This window comes from Ahaetulla prasina, chromosome 2 (assembly GCF_028640845.1).
Source record: "Ahaetulla prasina isolate Xishuangbanna chromosome 2, ASM2864084v1, whole genome shotgun sequence".
NCBI lineage: Eukaryota > Metazoa > Chordata > Lepidosauria > Squamata > Colubridae > Ahaetulla > Ahaetulla prasina.
This window is the reverse complement of record NC_080540.1, coordinates 68278713-68301266: the sequence shown is the minus strand read 5'-3', so window position 1 is coordinate 68301266 and position 22554 is coordinate 68278713. Positions and strand designations below refer to the sequence as shown.

At 38.7% G+C, this 22554-nt stretch overlaps 1 protein-coding gene across 6 annotated transcripts in view; it reads right to left on the bottom strand.

The window, feature by feature from the left end:
• IQSEC1 (IQ motif and Sec7 domain ArfGEF 1) overlaps positions 1-22554 on the bottom strand; it is a 350333-nt gene that overhangs the window by 49198 nt on the left and 278581 nt on the right. For all 6 annotated transcript variants that reach the window (XM_058168493.1, XM_058168488.1, XM_058168489.1 and 3 more), the window contains 2 exons: positions 13052-13334; positions 9731-10995 (listed from right to left, as the gene is read on the bottom strand). In XM_058168493.1, the coding sequence (XP_058024476.1) occupies positions 9731-10995; positions 13052-13334 (1548 nt within the window). The remainder of the gene's footprint in view (positions 1-9730; positions 10996-13051; positions 13335-22554) is intronic.

Here is a 22554-nt window from a genome sequence, read left to right as displayed (position 1 = left end):
CACCCCCTTCTTATTATAATCAAATAGAAAGATTGACACCCTGGGTACACGTAACTGGTAAAAATCTGTCTTAGAAATTTGTAACCATGAGTTATTGTAATATACAAAGTCAGATAAGCTGATACAACCGACTACACAAAACATTGTACAGCAAATAGTTTTTTGCACTTGGTTAGATGCATGTTTAAGGGCTATGATTTATCAACTATTTACTCTGATTATATATATAGTGTTTTAGATTCAATATATTGATTATATTTTTCTTGCTTTTATTTGCTGTTTATCTCATTGGGACAATATTACTGTTTACCTCTTGCTTTTTGTTCTTTATTTTGGAAGTGATTTTCTAAATAGCATCTGTCTCTATTTTTCCTATGGAAGCCCAGCTATGCTGAATTCTAAAGAACAAGAAATGCAATAACACATTAAATATGTTAATCTAACAATTGCATAATTGTGCCAGCCATCAAGTCCCTTTTTTCTGGTTAGCATTTCACAATCCTGGTCACTAATGAAGGCATTGAGATGGCGACATTTTGCTGAATCGTAACCCAGATATCTCTTCGAGCAAATAATTTGCCTAAAATGTTTCATATGAGAAAGGCAGGGCCCTGATAGGCTAGGAATGATATAATAATTTCTGTTTTTAGGGCTTCCTCAATGAAATTGATTTTTTCAACATTTGGGAACATTTATATACTTACTTTATATGGTTATAAATCTGACTCTTAAACCCTTATCTTTAAAAAGAGCCTGTCTTTCCATTAATCTATGGCTTAAATCCATTGTCTTTTTATGATTTTTGATTATTTAAATGTAGAAGGAAGTATTACTACTTGCACTGCTACTGGAGTAATATGTAATGCAGATATAAATAAGGCAATGTTATTTATTTATTTAATTTATTTATTTATTTATTTCAGTTATATGTTTGAATATCTTTCAAGTAATAACTTATAATTAATATATAAAATATATAAAAATAAAAAATATAAACAGCAAGGCCCTAATGTATTTTCAAATATCACAGATGCTTTTCTGAACAGCCATATTTTCAGGATCTTTGAAAATGGGATGGTTTGGACTTCCAGTTGAGAGCTATGGCAAACTTCATGTTTTAATAATGGGACAGAGTTATGATGAAGACAGCTTTATGTAGAATCCAAGCCACCAATATCTATCTCTCTGGAGTAAGAGAAGATCTTCAGGGAACCCATAAGACCCTGTACAGTTGCTCCTCAACGGTAAACTGAAGGAATTCCTGTTTTACATTATCTTATGGGTTGAATGATTGAGAGTTGAGAAGATGAGAGTGGAACCATCTTTGCTTGGGCATCAATGTAGGTTTTTTTAGGGACATTAAACTCAACCAAACCTTAATACTGTGGATTGTGATTTTTTTCAAATTGCTTAGAAAAATTAAGATCTTTCAGAACAGCAAGTTATACTGCATTTGCTAGATTGCTACCTTCTCCTTAGAGCAGGTGTCAGCAACCTGAGGCTCTGGAGCCGCAGGCGGCTCTTTGGGCCCTCTGCTGTAGCTCCCTGGTGAGTGATCCCACCACTGGCTGGCCCCACCCCTCACCCTCCCCTCCCAGTCATTCCTCGCCTGGCCTGAGAAGGAAGAATGACGGCGGGGGGATAGAGAAGCGATCCGGGCAGAGACAGAGACAGAGAGGAGGGCGGGAGAAAAAAAGAGAGAGAGATGTGAAACCTGAATTTATTTATTTATTTTATTTAATTTTTATACCGCCCTTCTCCCGAAGGACTCAGGGCGGTGTACAGGCAAAAGTAAAAACAACACAATATACAAATTAAAATACCATTTAAAAACTTATTAAATTAGCCTGAAATTAAAATTTTCCGTACTAAAAACCCCATTTAAAATTAATAAAATTTCCCATTAAAACTAATTTAAGCCAGCCCCGCTGGATAAAAGATGTGTTTTAGTTCATGACGAAATGTCCGGAGGTCAGGTATTTGACGAAACCCGGGGAAGCTCATTCCAGAGTGTGGGTGCCCCACAGAGAAGGCCCTTCCTGGGGCCGCCAGCCGGCATTGTTTGGCGGACGGCACCCTGAGAAGTCCCTCTCTATGGGAGCGCACGGGTCGGTGGGAGGCATGTGGTAGCAGCAGGCGGTCCCGTAAGTACCCAGGTCCTAAGCCATGGAGCGCTTTAAAGGTCATAACCAACACCTTAAAGTGCACTCGGAAAGCCACAGGCAGCCAGTGCAGCCTGCACAGGATCGGTGTTACATGGGAGCCACGTAGCTCCTCTATAACCCGCGCAGCTGCATTCTGGACTAACTGAAGCCTCCGAGCGCACTTCAAGGGGAGCCCCATGTAGAGAGCATTACAGTAATCCAAGCGAGAGGTAACGAGAGCATGAGTGACCGTGCATAAGGCATCCCGATCAAGGAAGGGGCGCAACTGCCGGACCAGGCGAACCTGGTGGAAGGCCCCCCTGGAGACGGCCGTCAAATGATCTTCAAACGACAGCCGATCGTCCAGGAGGACACCTAAGTTGCGCACCCTATCCTTTGGGGCCAATAACCCCCCACCAACAGCCAGCCGCGGCTGCAGCTGACTGAATCGGGGTGCCGGCATCCACAGCCACTCCGTCTTGGAGGGATTAAGCTTGAGCCTGTTTCTCCCCATCCAGACCCGTACGGCTTCCAAACACCGGGACAGCACTTCAACAACTTCATTGGGGTGGTCGGGGGTGGAAAGGTACAGCTGGGTGTCATCAGCGTACTGCTGGTATCTCACCCCGAAACCACTGATGATCTCACCCAACGGTTTCATGTAGATGTTGAACAGAAGGGGCGAATCGACCCCTGAGGGACCCCACAAGTGAGGCCCCTCGCGGTCGACCTCTGCCCCCCTGTCAACACCGTCTGCGACCGGTCAGAGAGATAGGAGGAGAACCACCGATATACGGTGCCTCCCACTCCCAATCCCCCCAACCGGCGCAGCAAGATACCATGGTCGATGGTATCGAACGCCGCTGAGAGGTCTAATAGGACCAGGGCAGAGGAATAACCCCTGTCCCGAGCCCTCCAGAGATCATCCACCAATGCGACCAAAGCTGTCTCCGTGCTGTATCCGGGTCGGAAGCCGGACTGGAACGGGTCTAGATAGACGTCTTCATCCAGGTATTGAGGTAGCTGTCGCGCCACAGCACTCTCTACAACCTTCGCAACAAAGCGAAGGTTGGAGACTGGACGATAATTACCCAAAACAGCTGGGTCCAGGGAAGGCTTCTTAAGGAGGGGTCTCACCACCGCCTCTTTCAAGGCGGCAGGGAAAACCCCTTCCAACAAAGAAGCGTTGATAATCCTCTGGAGCCAGCCTCGTGTCACCCCCTGAGTGGCCAGTACCAGCCAGGAAGGGCACGGGTCCAGTAAACATGTCGTGCCGTGAAGCCTCCCCAACAACCTGTCCACGTCCTCGGGAGCCACAGGGTCGAACTCATCCCAAATGGACTCAACAAGACGTGCCTCCTCTCCCTCGCTTGGATCATCCCAAATTCGATCCAGACCGTCCCTCAGCTGAGCGATTTTATCGTATAGATAACCGCTAAACTCCTCGGCTCGTCCCTGCAAAGGGTCATCCCGCACCTCCTGATGTAGGAGAGAGCGGGTGACCCGAAACAGGGCGGCCGGGCGGTTATCTGCCGACGCAATGAGGGTGGAGGCGTAGGAACGCCTCGCTTCCCTCATTGCCACTAGGTAGGTCCTAGAATAGGACCTAACTAGTGTCCGATCAGTTTCGGAGCGACTGGACCTCCAGGTGCTCTCCAGGCGTCTTCTCCGGCGTTTCATCTCCCTCAGCCCCTCGGAGAACCACGGGGCCGGTCGAGATCTACGCCGGGTCAGAGGCCGCAAAGGCGCGACACGGTCCAAGGCCCCGGCCGCGGCCTGTTCCCAGGCCACGACCAGTTCCTCAGTCGTGCCGTGGGCCAGATCCTCAGGGAATGGCCCAAGCTCCGTCAGGAACCTCTCAGGGTCCATCAGGCGCCTGGGACGGAACCACCGTATAGGTTCCGTCTCCCTGCGGTGGTGAATGGCGGTTCGGAAGTCTAGGCGAAGGAGGAAATGATCCGACCATGACATTGGTTCTGTTACTAAATCATCTAATACCAGATCATTTAACCACTGTCCAGAGATATAAAGCAGATCCAGTGTGCCTCCCCGTGTGCGTGGGCCCATCATTTACTCGAATCAGGTCCAAGGCCGTCATGGAAGCCAAGAACTCCCGAGCTGCCGTCGATGACGAGCCAGCTGATGGCAGGTTGAAATCCCCCATGACAATAAGTCTGGGGGACTCGACCGCCACAGCAGCAAGTACCTCCAACAGCTCAGGCAGGGCTGTGGTCACGCAGCAAGGAGCCAGGTACGCGATCACCAAGCCCAACTGATTCCTATAACCCCACCGCACATAAAGGGATTCACAACCGCAATCTGAGGAATAGTGGCCTCCTCGGCTCTAGATCTTCCTTAATAACAACCGCCACCCCCACCCCTACCTTGGACCTCGGCTGATGAAATGCTCGGAAACCTGGAGGCACATCTCAACCAGGGGACCCTCCTCTGGGCCCAACCAGGTTTCCGTAATGCCCATAAGGTCCGCGGACTCCCCTGAATAAGGTCGCAAATCAGAGGAGCCTTATTAACCACGGACCGGCATTACATAACATCAGCAAGATCCAAGCTCTGAGGATCACGACCACCCGAGGAACGGTAGGGACAGAGGGCCGGAGCACGCGATCGCTTTCAAACATCGAACGCGTGCTCCCGCAACTCGCACGGCCCTCCCCCGCCATATCTGCCTCTCCCACTTACCGCATAGATCGAACATCCTCTAAACCTGGAACGCCCTCCCCTGCCTCCAGACAAGATGGAATAGTGTCGCGAACTAGCACAGGGCTGGAACCCTCCCGACGGGTTTTCCCCCACCCGTCGAATCCCTCCCCTTAAGAAACCCTTATTTAAAAACGGTTTAAAACCCCACAGATTCTTCTTCCTCGATGCCACCTCTCCGGGTCCCAAGACCCTCGTTAAGGCCGCCATCGATAACCCGGAGGCCATTCCTGCGAGGCGGGGGAACCTCGCAGTCGGAAGAGGTCAGCGGACGAATATTTCATGCTAAAAGATTAAATAACAGTGGGGAAAAGAAAGGTGTTCCCTAGCCACTTGATGTTATCGTAGCCTATGGACAAAGTCAGGACAGTCACAAACCAGGGCCAAATGCCCGGTAAGGGTAATAAGGTGGAAGTTTGGCTGATGGATTCCGCCATTCAGTACTGCCCATAATGGATACAGCAAAAGTTTTTGCCCACTGGTGCCGCCCATAATCAGGTCCAAGGCCGTCCACAATTGATGCCATCAATAAATAAATAAATACCGGGGACAGGAAAAAAGTTTTCAGCCGCAGATGTCGAATGATGGTATATATAAGAGTCAGCTAGAGATCTAAAATCCAAAATGTCCAAGCTACCTGTGTCCAATGTCTGTGGTGCCGCTGAGAATAGTCCAGCAAAACAATCCAGCCGCAAGCCGCTGATGATAAATGCGGCCATAACGCAGCCACAGTCCCAGATGTTGCCAATGGAACCATCAGATGGGTGGAATCGTAGAAATGGGTGGAATAATGGATTAAGGGTTCAGATGGACTTGAAATTACAATTTTAAATCTTTAGAAGATTTTTTGTCTGTGAGAAAGTCGTATTGTTTGCTCTTTCATTAGTCAAAACAAGCTAATGGGACTTTAACAGTTGGATACTAGAGGGAACTAGAGGATAAAAAAAATGGAAGAAAATATTCTAGCAATGAGTTGCTTGATGGAAAACTATAAAAAATTTATGACAGAAGGTCTTTGAAATTGTCAGAAAATGATGGATATATGGACAGTTAAGGTTAGGATGTAATGAAAGAAGAACAAGATTATTTTGTATAAATTTAAAATTAATCTGAATGTGTATATAAATGTGACAAGTAATGAAAAAGTTGCAGAAGATGTACTGGGCTTTCAAATGAAGCAGATTGATGCTTCAATGCTTAAAGGAGATATATAACTATCAAACCAGAAAAGAGTTATCAGTAATTTACTGGAAATCTGCTAAAGTTTTCAAGATGTTTTTGAGATGTTCATACACACAAGAGCAAATGCATCTTACTAAATCTACAAAACAGACTTGCTAAATTCTATAGGGGGAGGGGGGAGGATTAAAGAAAAGATACCAGGAAATAGGGATGGGATAGTCTGGATGTCTGTATCATACATTTTAATGAAATTGTTAGCTTGGCTATTGAGATAGTGTTAGTTTTCTTTTCTCAAGTAAACATCTTAAGAAATTAATATATGTTATTCAAGAAAAATTAAGTGAAAAACAATAAAAATGCTTTATATTAACTGTCAAGATGTATAAGTAAATTAAAAACCCACCCATCCCAAAGCACAAGTAAATTTATAGTGAATTCTAATTAATTTTGTCTTAAAAATAGCTATTATCCAGACTCCTAAAAGATCGGTACAGTATTTCAGAAATAATTCGGAAAAGGTACCTCAGAATCTGGAGAAGCATACTTGTAGAATGTGTTGGTGATCATCAAGTATTACATTTATGCTCTAAATGCTCTACGGAACAGTTTTTGGATTTTTTGGATTTAAAGCACTGCATAGCTTTACTATAGAAAGAGGTAATACTGGAACACACAGGAACAAAAAATATTCAGTTCATGATGAACAGATTGTAACACCTCAAATTTGTAACCATGTTCATCAAAGTAATGTTTAAAGTTTTAGCTTATCAATTAATGAGCAAAAATAGTGTTATGGAGGTTTTAAACATATGTACATTCATATATGCAACTGTACAGAATAATACATTGTTTCATACAGTATTATAACTGTTTGCTTTCCACATACCTTAATCACTTCAGGATGGTATTCATTCCTGCACGTTAACTAAAAATTAGTATAGAAAGCGGCCCTGAGATTTGGAGCTCATTAGATTAATGGTATTTGTTATAGCAAACTATATAAATGGTTCCTTTCTATACCATTTCTTTGAGAGAATATTCATATAACATGTAGAGGAAGGTGCAGGCTGCTCAACTGCTTATTCCATTTTAATTTTGTGCAGCATGGGTCAAATTGAAACGAGTATCAAAAATATACAAGTCAGCAGTGGTTTGTTTTCAGACCTTGGTGCTATATAATGCAAATGATTAGTCAATTGTTTAAAAAAGTATTTCATAAGGTAAGATATATAAATAAATATGTGGAGTCCAAACTTTCCACTGTGATTCACCAAACTGCATGTTTTGAATTCATACTTGTCTGCCCTATTCCTGGAATATATATTATTCAGCATTAGTTGGAAAAATGAGGAAACCAACTATAAAAAAAGCTGAATTGGAAAAAGTGAGCTAAAATGTCTCATGAAGCAGCAAACTAAGTTATTACAAAGAATTATTTAGTCTAGTTTTTTTTTTCCAAAATTCCCTTGTTGTTAACAAAAAAGATACTTTCTTTTGCCTATAAATTGAGCAAAACAATTCTAACAGTTTATAAAAGTTAACCCTTATTTGAAGGAGCATTATTTTAGGATACTCATTAACAATCTCACACTGTCAAGTGATAGAACACTTGATAATTTCTCACAGGTTCTCAAACTTTTTCTTGTGAGTGTACAAAATATATGCACTAATGACCATAATAAATATTGATTCTGTACTGATGTCAAAACAAAATAAATCAGCAGAGGATTACATGAAGATCTACAGAGTTTAAGACAGAGAAGGAAAATCTTATATTAGAATTGTTCAAAACAATATTTATTTAACCAAGTTGTGAGTAATGAATGAAATTGAATATTCTGAAAATTTGATTTGCTATAAATAAGCTATGTAGTAATTTTAACTGAACACTGAAAAATGAATTCTCACAAATATCTTACTACGGTAATCCTCACTTAATGACAATTTGTTCAGTGACTGAAATTACAATGGTGCTGAACGAAGAAATTTAACCCCTGTGCCCAACCTGTACTATGACTGGCTGCAGAGTTGCTGCAACCCCCAGATCTGCCTATTTTCCCCCACTCCATCTATGCCTTGAAACACCAGGGAACTCCCAACTGGCAATATGAAGCAGCCAAGACCCCCTCCTATGAAAGGCTGAACATCTAGGAAGCCTCCACAGTTAGTTACAAAACAGCTGCCTGTGGGAAGTTCCAAACATCCGGGAGACATCAAGGGTATAATGTAGTGTGAAGCAACTACAGGTACTTCCCTATGAATGCCAAATGCTTGGGAGTGCCAGCACAGCTGTCCTCACCACCTGCGTTCCACACACCAGCTGACCTTCACCTTGGAGCTGGCTTCAAGGTGAAAAAATAAAAGAAAAAGAGAGCTGTCCTCACTTTCTAAAGGCTCTGCAAAGAACACAGATCTCCTAAGGCTGCACAGAGCATCCTCAATTCCAAAATAAAATGTTTGGCTGCCTTTAACATTTCTTTTCTTTCTTCTTCACGCAGTGCCAGGCTGGGCACACTTCATAAGCTCAATGGAGCAGATTTGTGTCAGGCGTCTCAGGGAGTCCCCCACCTCCAGGTACTCTGCTTAACAGACCAGTGCCACTGCTTATTGACAGTGCCTGGGAAAGCCAGGATGCGGTCATAAAATTGAGCCAGGTGACATGGTGACCTGCTTAATGACCACAATGAAAATTCAAGGTTCAGTTGTGGTTGTAAGTCAAGGACTACCTATATTATAGAGCATTTTAAAGCTTAGTAATGTACTGTATAAAAAATTTCACAATTTATAGATTTAAAAAAAAAATAGATATTAAAGTCTTTGCTATTATTTTAATTGCCTTCCAATCAAAATATAGAACTACCATATTTTTCATACTATTAGACACACTTCCCGCCCCCCAAAAAGTGGATAGAAATGTCTGTGCATCTTATAGAGAGAATATTGTGGCGGGTGGAGGGTGGTTGGTGCGGCAGCGGTGTTTGCCACCACTGCAGTTTGCTGCTACCAGGGAACGCTGGAGCCATTGCTGCCAAATAGCTGATCGGTGGTTGGATCAGCCTCCTGGAATACTGCCAATCAGCTGTTCTAGGTGGCAGGAAACGCCACTGGCAATTGCCGCCAATCACCGCTGCTGAAGGCAATAGGAGGCAGCGAACAGCGATGGTGATCAGTGGCAATAGGCTGCGGCAATAGGCACGGCAATCCCCGCCACCTAGAACAGCTGATAGGTGGTATGGCGGGAGGCCAATCCAACCACCAATCAGCTGCTCAGCAGCAAAGGCTCCAGCATTCCCCTGGCAGCAGCTCAGCGCAGCTGACCGGTGGTGGGCGCAATGGAGCTGAGTCCTGACGAGCAACATGCTGGTGCTGAGAATAAAAAAAAGATGAATATCGAGAATGTGGCCTCTTCCGTAATTGATTTTCTATTTTTACATTGTCTACTTTCTTTAAATATGCTTTCAATATTTAATTTCTTCTGAAATTGATACGAAGGAAAAGAAAAGGGTATTTAAAAGTTTAAAAAGTCCACCTGCTAAAAATGCACACTATGAAATTATGAGAAATGATGTAAGGTTACCAAGGCAGCTTAATCAACTGTAGAGATAAATTATTTCTTGCTACATATAAGAACCCCAAGGAATCAAGTAAATATCATTTCATAAAAAAGGAAAAAGCACTGTACTCACTTATTAAAAAGGTTCAATCCAATTCTATAGTGACGTTTCCTGATGATATCATTACTGAAGGCAGGGGAATCCCAACTATTACGAGTTTCTTTGTGGTATGTTTGCTTGCTCAAAGTTTGTTCCCTTAAGCTGTCACGAGAAGATGATTCTGAACTGCAGTTTATTGTGTCGTTAGAATTGGAAGTGCTGTTGATGCTATCATTATCTCCATCAGAATAATCGGATTCAGATTTGCTTTGCCTGTTTGCTGTACCGTTAATAGCCAAATGGCTGTCAATAGGCCTAGGTCTATGCCTAGTTTCTGGATCTTCTCGGGATATTACTTTGCTAGGGAGGCCATGTGATATGTGTTTTGGGCTACCTTGCTGACTACTAATTCCCCGATCATATGCATTTTGCCTCTTCAGTGAACCTCTTTCAGAACGGTCACTTAAATCGACCGAACTGTCACTTGGTGGTTCTATCGTTAGCAAAGGAAGATGATCCATCCTCATTCTCTGTTCTTGGGATTCCAATGAAGGGGTACTCCTACAACTTGTGTCGGTGTCTATTTTATGGTCTTTATGTGTCATAGACCAGTATTCTTGAGAAGGGTTTATTGATCTAAGTCTCAAGTCAGACTCTGTGCTCGATGGTCTTTCTATAGGATGAGAAAGGGGAAGTGGTGGGGATAATTCTTCCTCATCGATATATAATGTAACGTCACTGTAGGAAGCAGTCATTTCATCAAGTTTCCTATGATCAACATTATGGCTTGTTGATTTAGTTGGACCACAACTATCTCTTTCTATTTCACGACTTCTGACTTGGTCAGGTATCTGTACCTCATCAGAGTGCAAGCTACGACAGTTTAATGCATCATCAATGGATTCTGCAAGAGATTTTACTTGTCTTGAAAAAGCATCCTCCAATTCTGTTATGGCATCAGCAAAGTCTGTGGAAGCTGCTGGAGATTTCATTGTAGCCGATTCAGCAAGATTATTACATCCAGACTGGACAAGGGCTCCTATTTTTGATCCATCGTTTGTAACAGAAACTTGCTTCCCCTCAAAGTAGGAACTGTGAACTTTCTCAGGTCCTTCAAATGAAAACTGCATTCTCATATTGGATAGTACAATGCGTCTTGACATACGATTTTCAGACATAGAACTTCTAAGCCGCTCGAAGTTTTTGTTCATCTGATACTGGCGGAAAGCAGTCTGTATAGTACGAGCAGCATGTCTAGTTATGAGACGGCCTCCATATTTTCGTTCTAGCATTTCAACCTAAAAAGAGAATGTATTTTATAATCTCTAAAGCATGGGTTTTAAACTCAAATCATCATGAGGGCTTCATGGGGAGGAATTCATTAGCTTGAGAACTGCAACAGTGAAGCCTTTTCATATATAATACAAAAGTCTCATGGGTCAAAAAGGGACGGAATAATTATATGCCATTAACCACAAATGTATTAAATAAAAAGCTTCACAATGAAATAGAGATCCTTTTTTTAACCATCTCACTTTGCCCACCTATATGGCATTGCTTTTTAAGTAACCAGATCACCATTATTTCATGAATGACAACATAAATCTTCTGAACTGAATCCTATCATCTGAAACCTGAACGAATCCCCTTAAGAGGAAGCAACTATGCATGAAAATCATTTCTAATTCTACCAAGAAACAGATATTGGCCGTTGTCTGGTGAAAAAATGTTTTGTTTTCAATTTGGTACATGTCACCCTTTCTTGAAGTTATAATTCCTGCAACTGTAGCTTATTTTCTGATTATTTTTAATGGGAAGTAGGCTAAAAAATACATTCTGTCATATATATATATATAGAAAAGAAAACCAATTGCCATTTGGTATTCTCCAGTTATCATTACTTGGAAAGTTTGGAAAGCAGGAAGTTTTGAGGTTTCCAATCAGTTACGATTTCAGACTATAATGCATTTCCATCATAAGGCTGTTGCTGATGTAAAATAGTCATCTTGAAGCATAAAGAGATTTTTGGGGTAACTTGAACCTTCTACTGAGCAATAGTAGGCTATATATTAGTGCTAACTGTGTAGCTAGTTTCTGGACCAATTGTGAGAAAAATGTTGGAAGCTGAAGAGACGATATCTGTTTCTTTCCTGCATCTCCAAATGACAGAGTAGTATGGTAGAGCCCAAAGCAGAAGCACATATTTGTTTCTGCTGCTTGACCAGAGATGACAGCTCACCCTTCCTACTGTTAGGAGCAACCTTCCTGGCCAAGTTACTGAGGGATACTACGCTACTTTTGTTTTTCCCTCTGCCTTCCTTTCCCAAAGCAAGTATTGTCTTACAACTTAATAGTTGCAGCATATAACAGTTGCAGCATATAACAAGAGCAGTCCATAAAGCTCTAAGTAACAATGATTATTGCTTTCCCTCTGTTTTTCACCTGAGATGAGCAACACTGCTGAAAATACTTTAAAAACAGTGGGAAGCAAATAAGAGGAGATCCTGGCTTTTTCTCCTCTCCTTTTCAGCAGTGCAACAACTCCTTGTTACACACGATATTTCCCTCCTGGAAGCTACTCTGCAACCAAGGAGAATAGCCAAGGAGCTGGGAAACAGCTGGACAGATGAAATAGCTGGAGTCACTCAGGTCTTCCTTATGCTCCACAGTCATTAGTTTTGTTATGAAAGGAAGTTCAGAAAAGAGAGAGAACAGCAAGGATGTGGCATCTTTCGGCAAACTCCAGAGAAACTGGCCAAGAAGGCAGGTGCTTCCAGCATAGGGAGGGCAAAATACTATTCCTGTGCAATTGTCAGAAATAAAGATGCTCTCTTAATGCTACCTCTGCCAGCTGTAAACTGGGAGGTTCCAAGTCAAAATTATTACAATACCTTGATGTTGTTTGATGTTACAACAACACTGAAAAAAATGATTTATGACTGGTTTTTGAACTGATGACCATCACAGCTTCCCTACAGTCACATTATTAGAATTTGGATGATGGAAACCAGCAGGACTTTATGATGGTTACAACATCTGGGAGCCACATGATTGCCATTTTCAACCCTCCCCAGCTGGCTTCCAATAAGCAAACTGAATGGGCAAAGCAAATTTGCTTAACTAACGTGTGATTCATTTAACGACTGCAGTGATTTGCTTAGCAACTGGGGCAAAAAGTGTGACTCACTTAACAATCATCTTGCTTAGCTTGGGTCATAATTGTGGTTGCAAATCAAGGACTATCTGTACACAAAAACACTAAATACTAGATGCTCATAAAAAAGATCTCAAGAAAGTTGATAATTAGTATTTTCTTTTTTTAGTTTGATTAATACAGCAGTACAGCTGAAATACCTGTTTATCCTGCAAGTCAGATGAGAGTTCATAGCTTTCTGAGAGGGACCGCGACCTTTTAATAGCTTCTTCTTCTGCTTGTTTTCTTAATATTGACGTTGAGTGCTGAAGCTTTGGCCTCCGGGGCCTTTGCTGTCCAGGGGAGACAGAATATAGACCATATGGAGAATGGTCATAATGATCTGGACTTAGAGCTGAGCTGTGAGTTATAGTTCCTTGATGATAAGCAGATGAACTATCCAGGGATGTGCCAGTTTCACTTCCAGGAGCTTCACCTTCAACACTGAAAAAAAGGAGAGTAAAATGCAACATGGTTAAGATATATAGTATAGCTTTTTACTGCTGCAGCTCCATATATAATCAATGCTGGCTTGTTTGTTTGTTTTATTTCTATAGACACCCATCTTAGTAAATGACTCTGGTTGGCTCAAAATTAAATTATTAATTAACTGTGAACTATTAATCATGTCTAAAATATTCACTTTCAGATACACACTTTAGGAAGCTACAAATGATCATGTTTACAAATTTCTGACACTTTTTCTCAAATATTTTGTTTGTTTCTAATGTAATACAAATGCAACATAGATGAAATGAAGATTTAGAAATTTCAAACATTACTATTATTTCCTTGGCAACTCTAAACTTTGCCTCGTGTAATTTTTAATAGGAATCTCTGAATAAAAATATGTGATGTATATCAAATTATTAGCAATAAAAACAGTAAACTAATCAATCATTTCTGGAATCAGCTTAGTGGGACAATGAGAACCAGTATCCAGTTATACAAGAGAGCAAAGTAGTGCCCATTGCAATCCTAGAAAAAATTCAGCTTTCCCCATAAAACACAATAAAAGGGCTATCAAATTTTGCAGATGTGACACTAGAAAATCTATTGTGCAATAAATTATTTGTAGATACCAACATGTTATGAATTTGGTATTTCTCATGAAAGATCAAGTATAATTTTAATAATCAGTGTCGAGGTTTCAATAAATGTCACAGGAAGAGCGAAATACTCCAACTCATACAATAATGTAACAAATAATATATTTTAGAAACATGAACATTGCACAGGTTTCAAACTAATTATCTCATTTTAATTACCTTTTCTACCCCACTCTTATTTTCAGTCTTACTGTTACAACTTTATAAAGTAAAAATAAATATTCAAGTTGCTTCTTTCTTGCCAAAATAGAAATTGTTCAATGGCTCTAAAATGCTTCATCAACAGGATTTAGAAACATGCCAAACCCACAAGAAAAACAAGCTCCTGCCAAATCTCCGTGGAGATGAATGAACCAACACAGTAGCCAGCAAGAATATGAAAGTTACTGTCAGATGAATACCAAAATAATAATAATGATCATGCACCTAAAATAGAAAAAAATTCTTAACATTTTTAAAGAGGATTTTATTTATTGGCTTTATGTAAATGTTAAACAGGGTAGGAATGGTAATTAATCCTCAGAATTTTTAGTTATTTAATTTTTATCACCACCCCTCTCACATATGTGATTCTGGGCAGCTCACAATGACTAAAAACAAGAATAAAAATATAAATAAAAACAAGCATACAACCACATTAGACCACCATTCAAAATTAAAAACATAATCACACTCAGCAAACGATACATCCCATTCAGAATAACTACTGAAAATGCTCATGACTATTCTTGGACACCCTCCCCCACAAAGCCTGGTGATGTAGTCATATCATCAGGCCCTTCTTAAAAGTCAGAAGAGCAGGGTCCCATCTAAGTTCAAGGGGAATTCCCATATGATGACATTCCTTAGTACACAGGACCAGGAATATGCCTCTCTTGCCAGATCTGAATCTCATAAGACACTGACCAAAGACCAGTAGTATATGAAGTGGGTTAACTGTAGATTTGATTCTTGTACAAGAATAGCAATTTGGTAAACAAGCAGCCTTGAAAGACATTATAATCAATAAAATATTGTAATCTCTTTCTTTACACAAATTATGAAAAGGCCTAATTCTCTGGAGGAGGCTCTAGTCCTGGGAAAAATAGAGGGAAAGAGAAGGCAAGGTGAATTGACTCAGTTATAGTTGCAATGGGTGTACTTTTGGAAAACCCAAAAGACCAGGTCAGAGACAAATCATCATGGAGAAAATATATTGATGTGACAATTAACTGCGTGACAACAACTTGATGGCACACGATCAATCCAAAATCAAGATCTCTTTGTCCATTTTCCAGTGAAAATTACTGTTGGTTTCCATCCAGAACTACCCCAAAGTCAGATTGAAAAGTAGCTTTGTAATTATTATCATCAAAAACCTACAATAATTCAATCACCAAAACTGCTAATACCCTGTCTTCCTCAAAAGAATACACACACATTCATACCTACCTCCATCACTGACAAGCTGCATGCATATACATATTACCAAAAGGAAAACTGATATGAGACATTAAATTGTTTAAGATGATTTCTCTGTTCTGAGTACACAAAATCATTAATATTTAAACACTAGCAGTTTAAAAGCAAACCTTACTAGCTATTCTAGAATGTGGTTTCAGAATGAATATGAACACTATAAATGTAGACTATAAAAACTAAATTACATAGTTCATATGAGATAGACTTTATTATTCACTTTTAAAAACAGCTTCCATTAACTCGGTAACAGAATTAATATGGATTAAAAATATCCAACAAAGTAAGTATGGGGTAATATTTCAAGTGCTTATTAGACTTCTCATGGAAATCTAGATTTGCCTTCCTAAGTTCATGGTTTCTTCAACAAAAGTTTAATAAGTCAAAGTTCACTCCACATGCTAACCCAAAATAGGATAAAAAGTAACTTATAATGTGTGACACTGTTCTATTTTCTCTCCAATTACTCTATAGCTTTTCAGTTCAGTAATATTCAATACAAATATTTATAAAAAACTGAATAGTATTTTTTAAAAGTGGAAGCAGCTATTCAATGTACCATTGATATTTTACAATTGTTTATATTTTACAATACATTATTCTCTAAACATATACTTAAAAGCTATGATAAAAATGTAAGTATACAAAAATAATATGTGATCTATTTTGAATACATTTAAACCCAAATACATATAGTAAAAAAATGAACATAAATATAAAAGGAAAATGGATTTGGGTGTCTATGAAAAATTGAGAGAATTAGCAAAGATACTTGCGTAGGGATATAGACTGCCTGTCATAATACAACAGGTACAGATGGTCCTCAATTTATGACCACAATTGAGATCAGAATTTCCACTGCTAACCAAGGTGGTTGTTAAGTGAACTGCATTCAATTTTATGACCTTTTTGCCATGGTGAATCACTGCAGCTGTTAATGGAATCACACGGTCGTTAAGTGAATCTGGCTTCCCCCCATTCACTTTGATTGTTGGAAGGTAACAGGTGAGGCCACAAACGATGATAACAGGATTCCAGGTCACGGCAACTGTCCTAAATGCATTCTAGTTACTAAGAGCCCAAATTTTGATCAGGTGGCCGTAGGGATGCTACGATGGTCTTAAGTGTGTGAACTTTTTTCAATGCATTGTAACTTTGGTCAGTAAACAAATAGTTATAAGTTGAGGAATACTTGTAGTGCCAAAGGATATAAGCTATTGTTTTAGTAGTTATATCTAAGCATATTCAGTGGAAACATAGATTAGGAATGTTAAGGCGATCTTAAATCAAATCCCTTTAGGACGCTGGTCATAAACTGAAGGGGCATGGGAATGGTTCTCATTAATATCTCATGCATTACTTTTTGTGTTTTAAAAGGGCAGAGCTTTGATCAAGAGAGCAGAAGTGAAATCACATTAGCTCTGAAAATTCTAATTGACTCCGGAAAGTGTTGTTAGCCTTACACCTTACATATCGAATCATCTTAGTGCACAAGGTGAAATTTCATGACTTATTTATACTATGTGGAGGATGAGTGCAAGGTTATGAAATGTATTTTACTTGACAGATGCGTCAACTTTTGGAAGATACATGAAAGGTCATGTAGAACTACTGTGTACATTCAGATGGTAAAAATGCAGCACATTTTGTAAAATGTCAGTATTAACAGCCTATTCCCGTGATGGCGAACCTATGGCACGCGTGCCACAGGTGGCACATGGAGCCATCTCTGCAGGCACATGAGCCAACTGCCAGGTCAGTTCTACCATGCATCTCTCACCAGCCAGCTGATTTTCGGCTCTCTGCCAGGGAGAAGCATGCGCATGCATGGGGGGCGGGGGGCGGCACCCGCCCAGGCCCCATTTTTGGTTTCAGGAGGCTTCAGGGAGGCCTGCTAGCACTGATACAGGGGTTGCGCACACATGTGCGTGCATGCGCAGGGGGCGGGGCCTGGGGGGGAATTGCATTATGGGTGTTGGTGCATGCATGCACACTGTCACATATGTGCACTTTTGGCACCCGAGAAAAAAAAGGTTCGCCATCACTGGACTATTCCATAAGAATGAGACCATTTGAAGCATGGCTGTGGTTTAATTTCAGTGGCCAGAAATGAAATCCAAGACTCCGAGCAGTCTGCAAACTATTGAAGAAAAACAAAATCTTCTAAATCCTTTATGTGCCAACAGCTTATTAAAATGGTTTATACTATTCTTAATGTGATACTACTAATTAAAAAACATTTTCAATCATTTAAATTTTACCCATGCAAGGTAAAAAAAATATTTTGAAAGAAAAATAGAACAAGGATCAAGAATATTCCTCAGTGAATTACAATATTTTTGCCAATTGTGCCTGCCAACTAAAATAAAGTGAATTTTCTGAGTTGAACTCAATTCCTTATGACTTCAAAAATACTCCCTTCATAGCTTTAACAAGAACATTTAAATACTCTGCTGTTGTCTTCTTCCAAGATTCCCCCTCCCACTTTCCACTCTAGCCCACACCCATTCAAATGTGAGAGCCTTTCTTTTATTATTCAACAGAGTGTGTCCATCATTTCAAATTATTTATTGCTCACAAACTGTTCTTTAGTCAGTTGAATCAGTGAGGATCTTTCTCATGTATTCTGCTCAAGCATTTTTCATGTAGCTGGAGAAAGAAGTTTAAATGTGTATTAATGAGACATGATTTGAGGAGTGAGCAAAGCGGAAGCTCAGGAAGCTCAATGAAATTATTATGAGAGACTATGCTAATAAATAGTTTCTGAATTTTACCACAACGCTTCTCAAACTATATTGCCACCATGGTTTATTTGCTATTTCTGAAATTTCACAAAAATCAATAAAATGTTAATTTTATTCTTGCATGTTTAAAGAATACTGACTTTTATATCAAAGGTAGTAGACACTCAATGGACATTTGTGCTAGTACATTTGCCTAAGATATCTGACTATATTTCTCAGTGATCTTTACAAGTGGTCTCTACAATGTTGTTTTATGTTCTGTGCTCGGCCTTTCCATGGTAGTACAATGAATTTTAGGATTAAAAATAAAAAGTAAACTTCTAAAATAACAGCAATTTAACTCTTATTTGATTTCATGTACCATAAATTATTATTATTTAGTGTATGGCATATAAGGCCAGGGAGACTACAATGTTATACACACAGTAGAAGCCCTGGCAGCCAACCATCACTAGTTCATTTGTTGCACCAGTGTACCACAAGAGGGCAAACTAACTTCACACCGGCTGGCCTGTAGCCTTCTCAAAGGAAGTTGGCTCATCCCAGTCTTCCCTCCATAAATTATTTAAATCAACACATTATCATAAGATGCCATAAATATCTATTGGGCTTGTTTCTTCTCTGAATTAACCTACAAGCATTGCACAATGACAACTAGGCGAAGATAAACTGAATAGTAAAACTCTTTGGATTAAAGGTGTTCAGGTCAAATACTATCAATATTTAGTTAAGCACATACATTTGTTCTAGAATATATATATGCCTGCAATGATGATGCAGAATATTACAGTGCTAAAGCTAAGTTTTACTTTTAACATAGACTCAATAGAACATATAAACTTTATAGAACGTTCCAGAAGATTCAGAGCAGTTTTCCTTTCTCTTCAAAATATCCTACTGTTTCTAAATTTACTTTTTGAAATAGATTCAAAATCTCTTTCCTATTACTGTTATCTTATTTTCTTATATCATGAAAAATAATAAAATATCAATGATTAGCAGTGGAAAACATTTAAAGAAACAGAACATGTAGCTGTTACTCTATTTAGAAGATTATAAGATGAATTTTGGGGAAAAGTATCAAAAAACTGTCAGCCAGGAGGCAGTTTAAGGTTTTTACTTTACTGGAACTCATTTAAAGCTATTATTGTTAATTTTATTCTTGCATGTTTAAAGAATACTGACTTTTATATCAAAGGTAATAGACACTCAATGGACATTTGTGCTAGTACATTTGCCTAAGATATCTGACTATATTTCTCAGTGATCTTTACAAGTGGTCTCTACAATGTTGTTTTATGTTCTGTGCTCGGCCTTTCCATGGTAGTACAATGAATTTTAGGATTAAAAATAAAAAGTAAACTTCTAAAATAACAGCAATTTAACTCTTATTTGATTTCATGTACCATAAATTATTATTATTTAGTGTATGGCATATAAGGCCAGGGAGACTACAATGTTATACGCACAGTAGAAGCCCTGGCAGCCAACCATCACTAGTTCATTTGTTGCACCCGTGTACCACAAGAGGGCAAACTAACTTCACACCGGCTGGCCTGTAGCCTTCTCAAAGGAAGTTGGCTCATCCCAGTCTTCCCTCCATAAATTATTTAAATCAACACATTATCATAAGATGCCATAAATATCTATTGGGCTTGTTTCTTCTCTGAATTAACCTACATGCATTGCACAACGACAACTAGGCGAAGATAAACTGAATAGTAAAACTCTTTGGATTAAAGGTGTTCAGGTCAAATACTATCAATATTTAGTTAAGCACATACATTTGTTCTAGAATATATATATGCCTGCAATGATGATGCAGAATATTACAGTGCTAAAGCTAAGTTTTACTTTTAACATAGACTCCATAGAACATATAAACTTTATAGAACGTTCCAGAAGATTCAGAGCAGTTTTCCTTTCTCTTCAAAATATCCTACTGTTTCTAAATTTACTTTTTGAAATAGATTCAAAACCTCTTTCCTATTACTGTATCTTATTTTCTTATATCATGAAAAATAATAAAATATCAATGATTAGCAGTGGAACACATTTAAAGAAACAGAACATGTAGCTGTTACTCTATTTAGAAGATTATAAGATGAATTTGGGGGAAAAGTATCAAAAAACTGTCAGCCAGGAGGCAGTTTAAGGTTTTTACTTTACTGGAACTCATTTAGATACATAAAGCTATTATTGTTAGTATTAGGTCTTATGTGGTTTTAACCTTACTACTGGAAATTGAACTCCTTACACAATGTACTTAGCTTTATAAGCTACAATGACCTGGTTGTCAAAGATCTGATAAAATGCCGATTTTGGAGACCAAATCCTGTAGCAAGTATATAAATAATAAGATTACAAAGGAAGATAATTTGTTGAAGGAAAAATTCATAAAGTGGATCTCATGAAGGACTTCCTGAAAAATAATCAGTGAAAAATTTAATATTTAATGGTATGTACTTTCAAAGGTTTTATTTTCTTTATTTCTACATGATACTTCAGGACATAATTTAAACCAATACTCTCTTTGCAATATATTACAAGGCTTCATCATATATTTCAAAGTTTTCATTGCTGGAATTCTATTTTAAAAACTGGAAATGATGTGTACTTATTGTACTGATTTTACTATATACATTCACCATGATTTATTGAGGACACAGTAACATAAATGAAATAATAAACCACATAATATTCTGATCAACAACTGAGGAAATTAGTTCAGATACAGATAATTTCTTATTATCTTATTCAGCATTATCTAGAACATAGCTTATTGGGTATTATAACAAATTTTAGCATAAAAAGTAACACTGCAATCACTGTTATCATCCGAACGTTAAATAAATTTCCCTAATAATTATTTTGAATGGCTAGCCTCATAGAAAAAACTCCAGGGGTTATTCTTCTTAACTATTTTGAATAAATTTGAGGAAATATTTGAGTGTGTGGTAAGACCTAAATAAACAGTGAAAATATTCAAACAAAATATTGCTTTAAAGCAGCAATTTTATCCATTAACTATTCTGTTTGTGGGTATTTAGTTCAGAGTTCATAGGATGACTACATACGTTTGCTATGTTTCACCAAAAACACTTGTCAGCAAAAAGAAAGCCTGTTTTTCTTAGAAATCCAAAAGTCTAACTGTGCCAAAACCAAAGAAAGGAAATCTTCAAAGCCACAAAATAATAGAGCTGCATATCAGCTAGTTTTTTTAAAATAAAATTGTTTAAAGATAGATCTCCACAAAATGCAGTATTTCAAGGAGATGAAATGGTAAGAAAATCAAAGGTTGCCAGATAGGTTTATGCTACTTTATAATTGGAGGTGTATATAGTTGTGCAAACTAGTTGCACAGGAATTGCTTTCTAAGATCAAAGACAAGAATTCCAGTGCAGAATACCCATATGTAGATTGCAAATCACTTTTCAGCTACATGCTACTGTATGTACAAGCTGTGTATAGATTTCACATGAGCATCTCTGAGAATGACATGGACTTACAATACCTAAATAAATAGGAAAACAAATAAATATAAGCTTCAGGCAACAACTACTCAACAAGGATAAAAGTAAATTGTTAATTGGACTATAAGGGACACAGGATAGTATGCCTAGCAGTGTTAGCCTAAACATCCCCTTCCATATACCCTCTTCCTATATATTTTTTCACTTTTTAGCCGCTACAACTCATAAGTTTAAGTAGTAATAATATTAATCTAAAAAGAATTTTGTTAGCATTACACTAAGATTCCAGGTGAATTAACAAGCTTAATTAAAATTCTGTTTTCAGCCCATGAAATCCTACTGTTTAATGGACTTTTTCAAACAATTTGAAAAAAAAATAAATGTCAGAGATGCTCAATTGTTTTTAAACACTATGGAAAGGTTCAGGAGCTCCATTGACTCTGAGCATGATGTTAATGACAAGATGAACTGATAAAGTGATCCTCACTGGTAAGGTTGAGATAAAACCCAGGGACATCCTGATTTTCATTCTTTTTAAACTGTGTCTCCAATATTATGTCTATACCCATTTCCTTGAAAATATTCACACAGAAATTGATGGTGTCCATTTTCAAGGAGATAGAGTACAGTATTGAGTTTTTAGTTTTGATATTTACCATGTTTCAACAATAAAGTCACTATATTGCTTTACATAATCTAGATTTTTCCTCAGATTTTTTTCCTCTCTTTACCTCATCAGAAAATAAAGGCTGGCAAGGAAGCTATTACTGTGCTAGTAAGTACATGGGAAACACTCAGAATATTCATGGGCTAACACGATTTTATAATATTTAGCATATAAAAGCAAAAACATTCAGATTATTTCTAAATGTACATTATT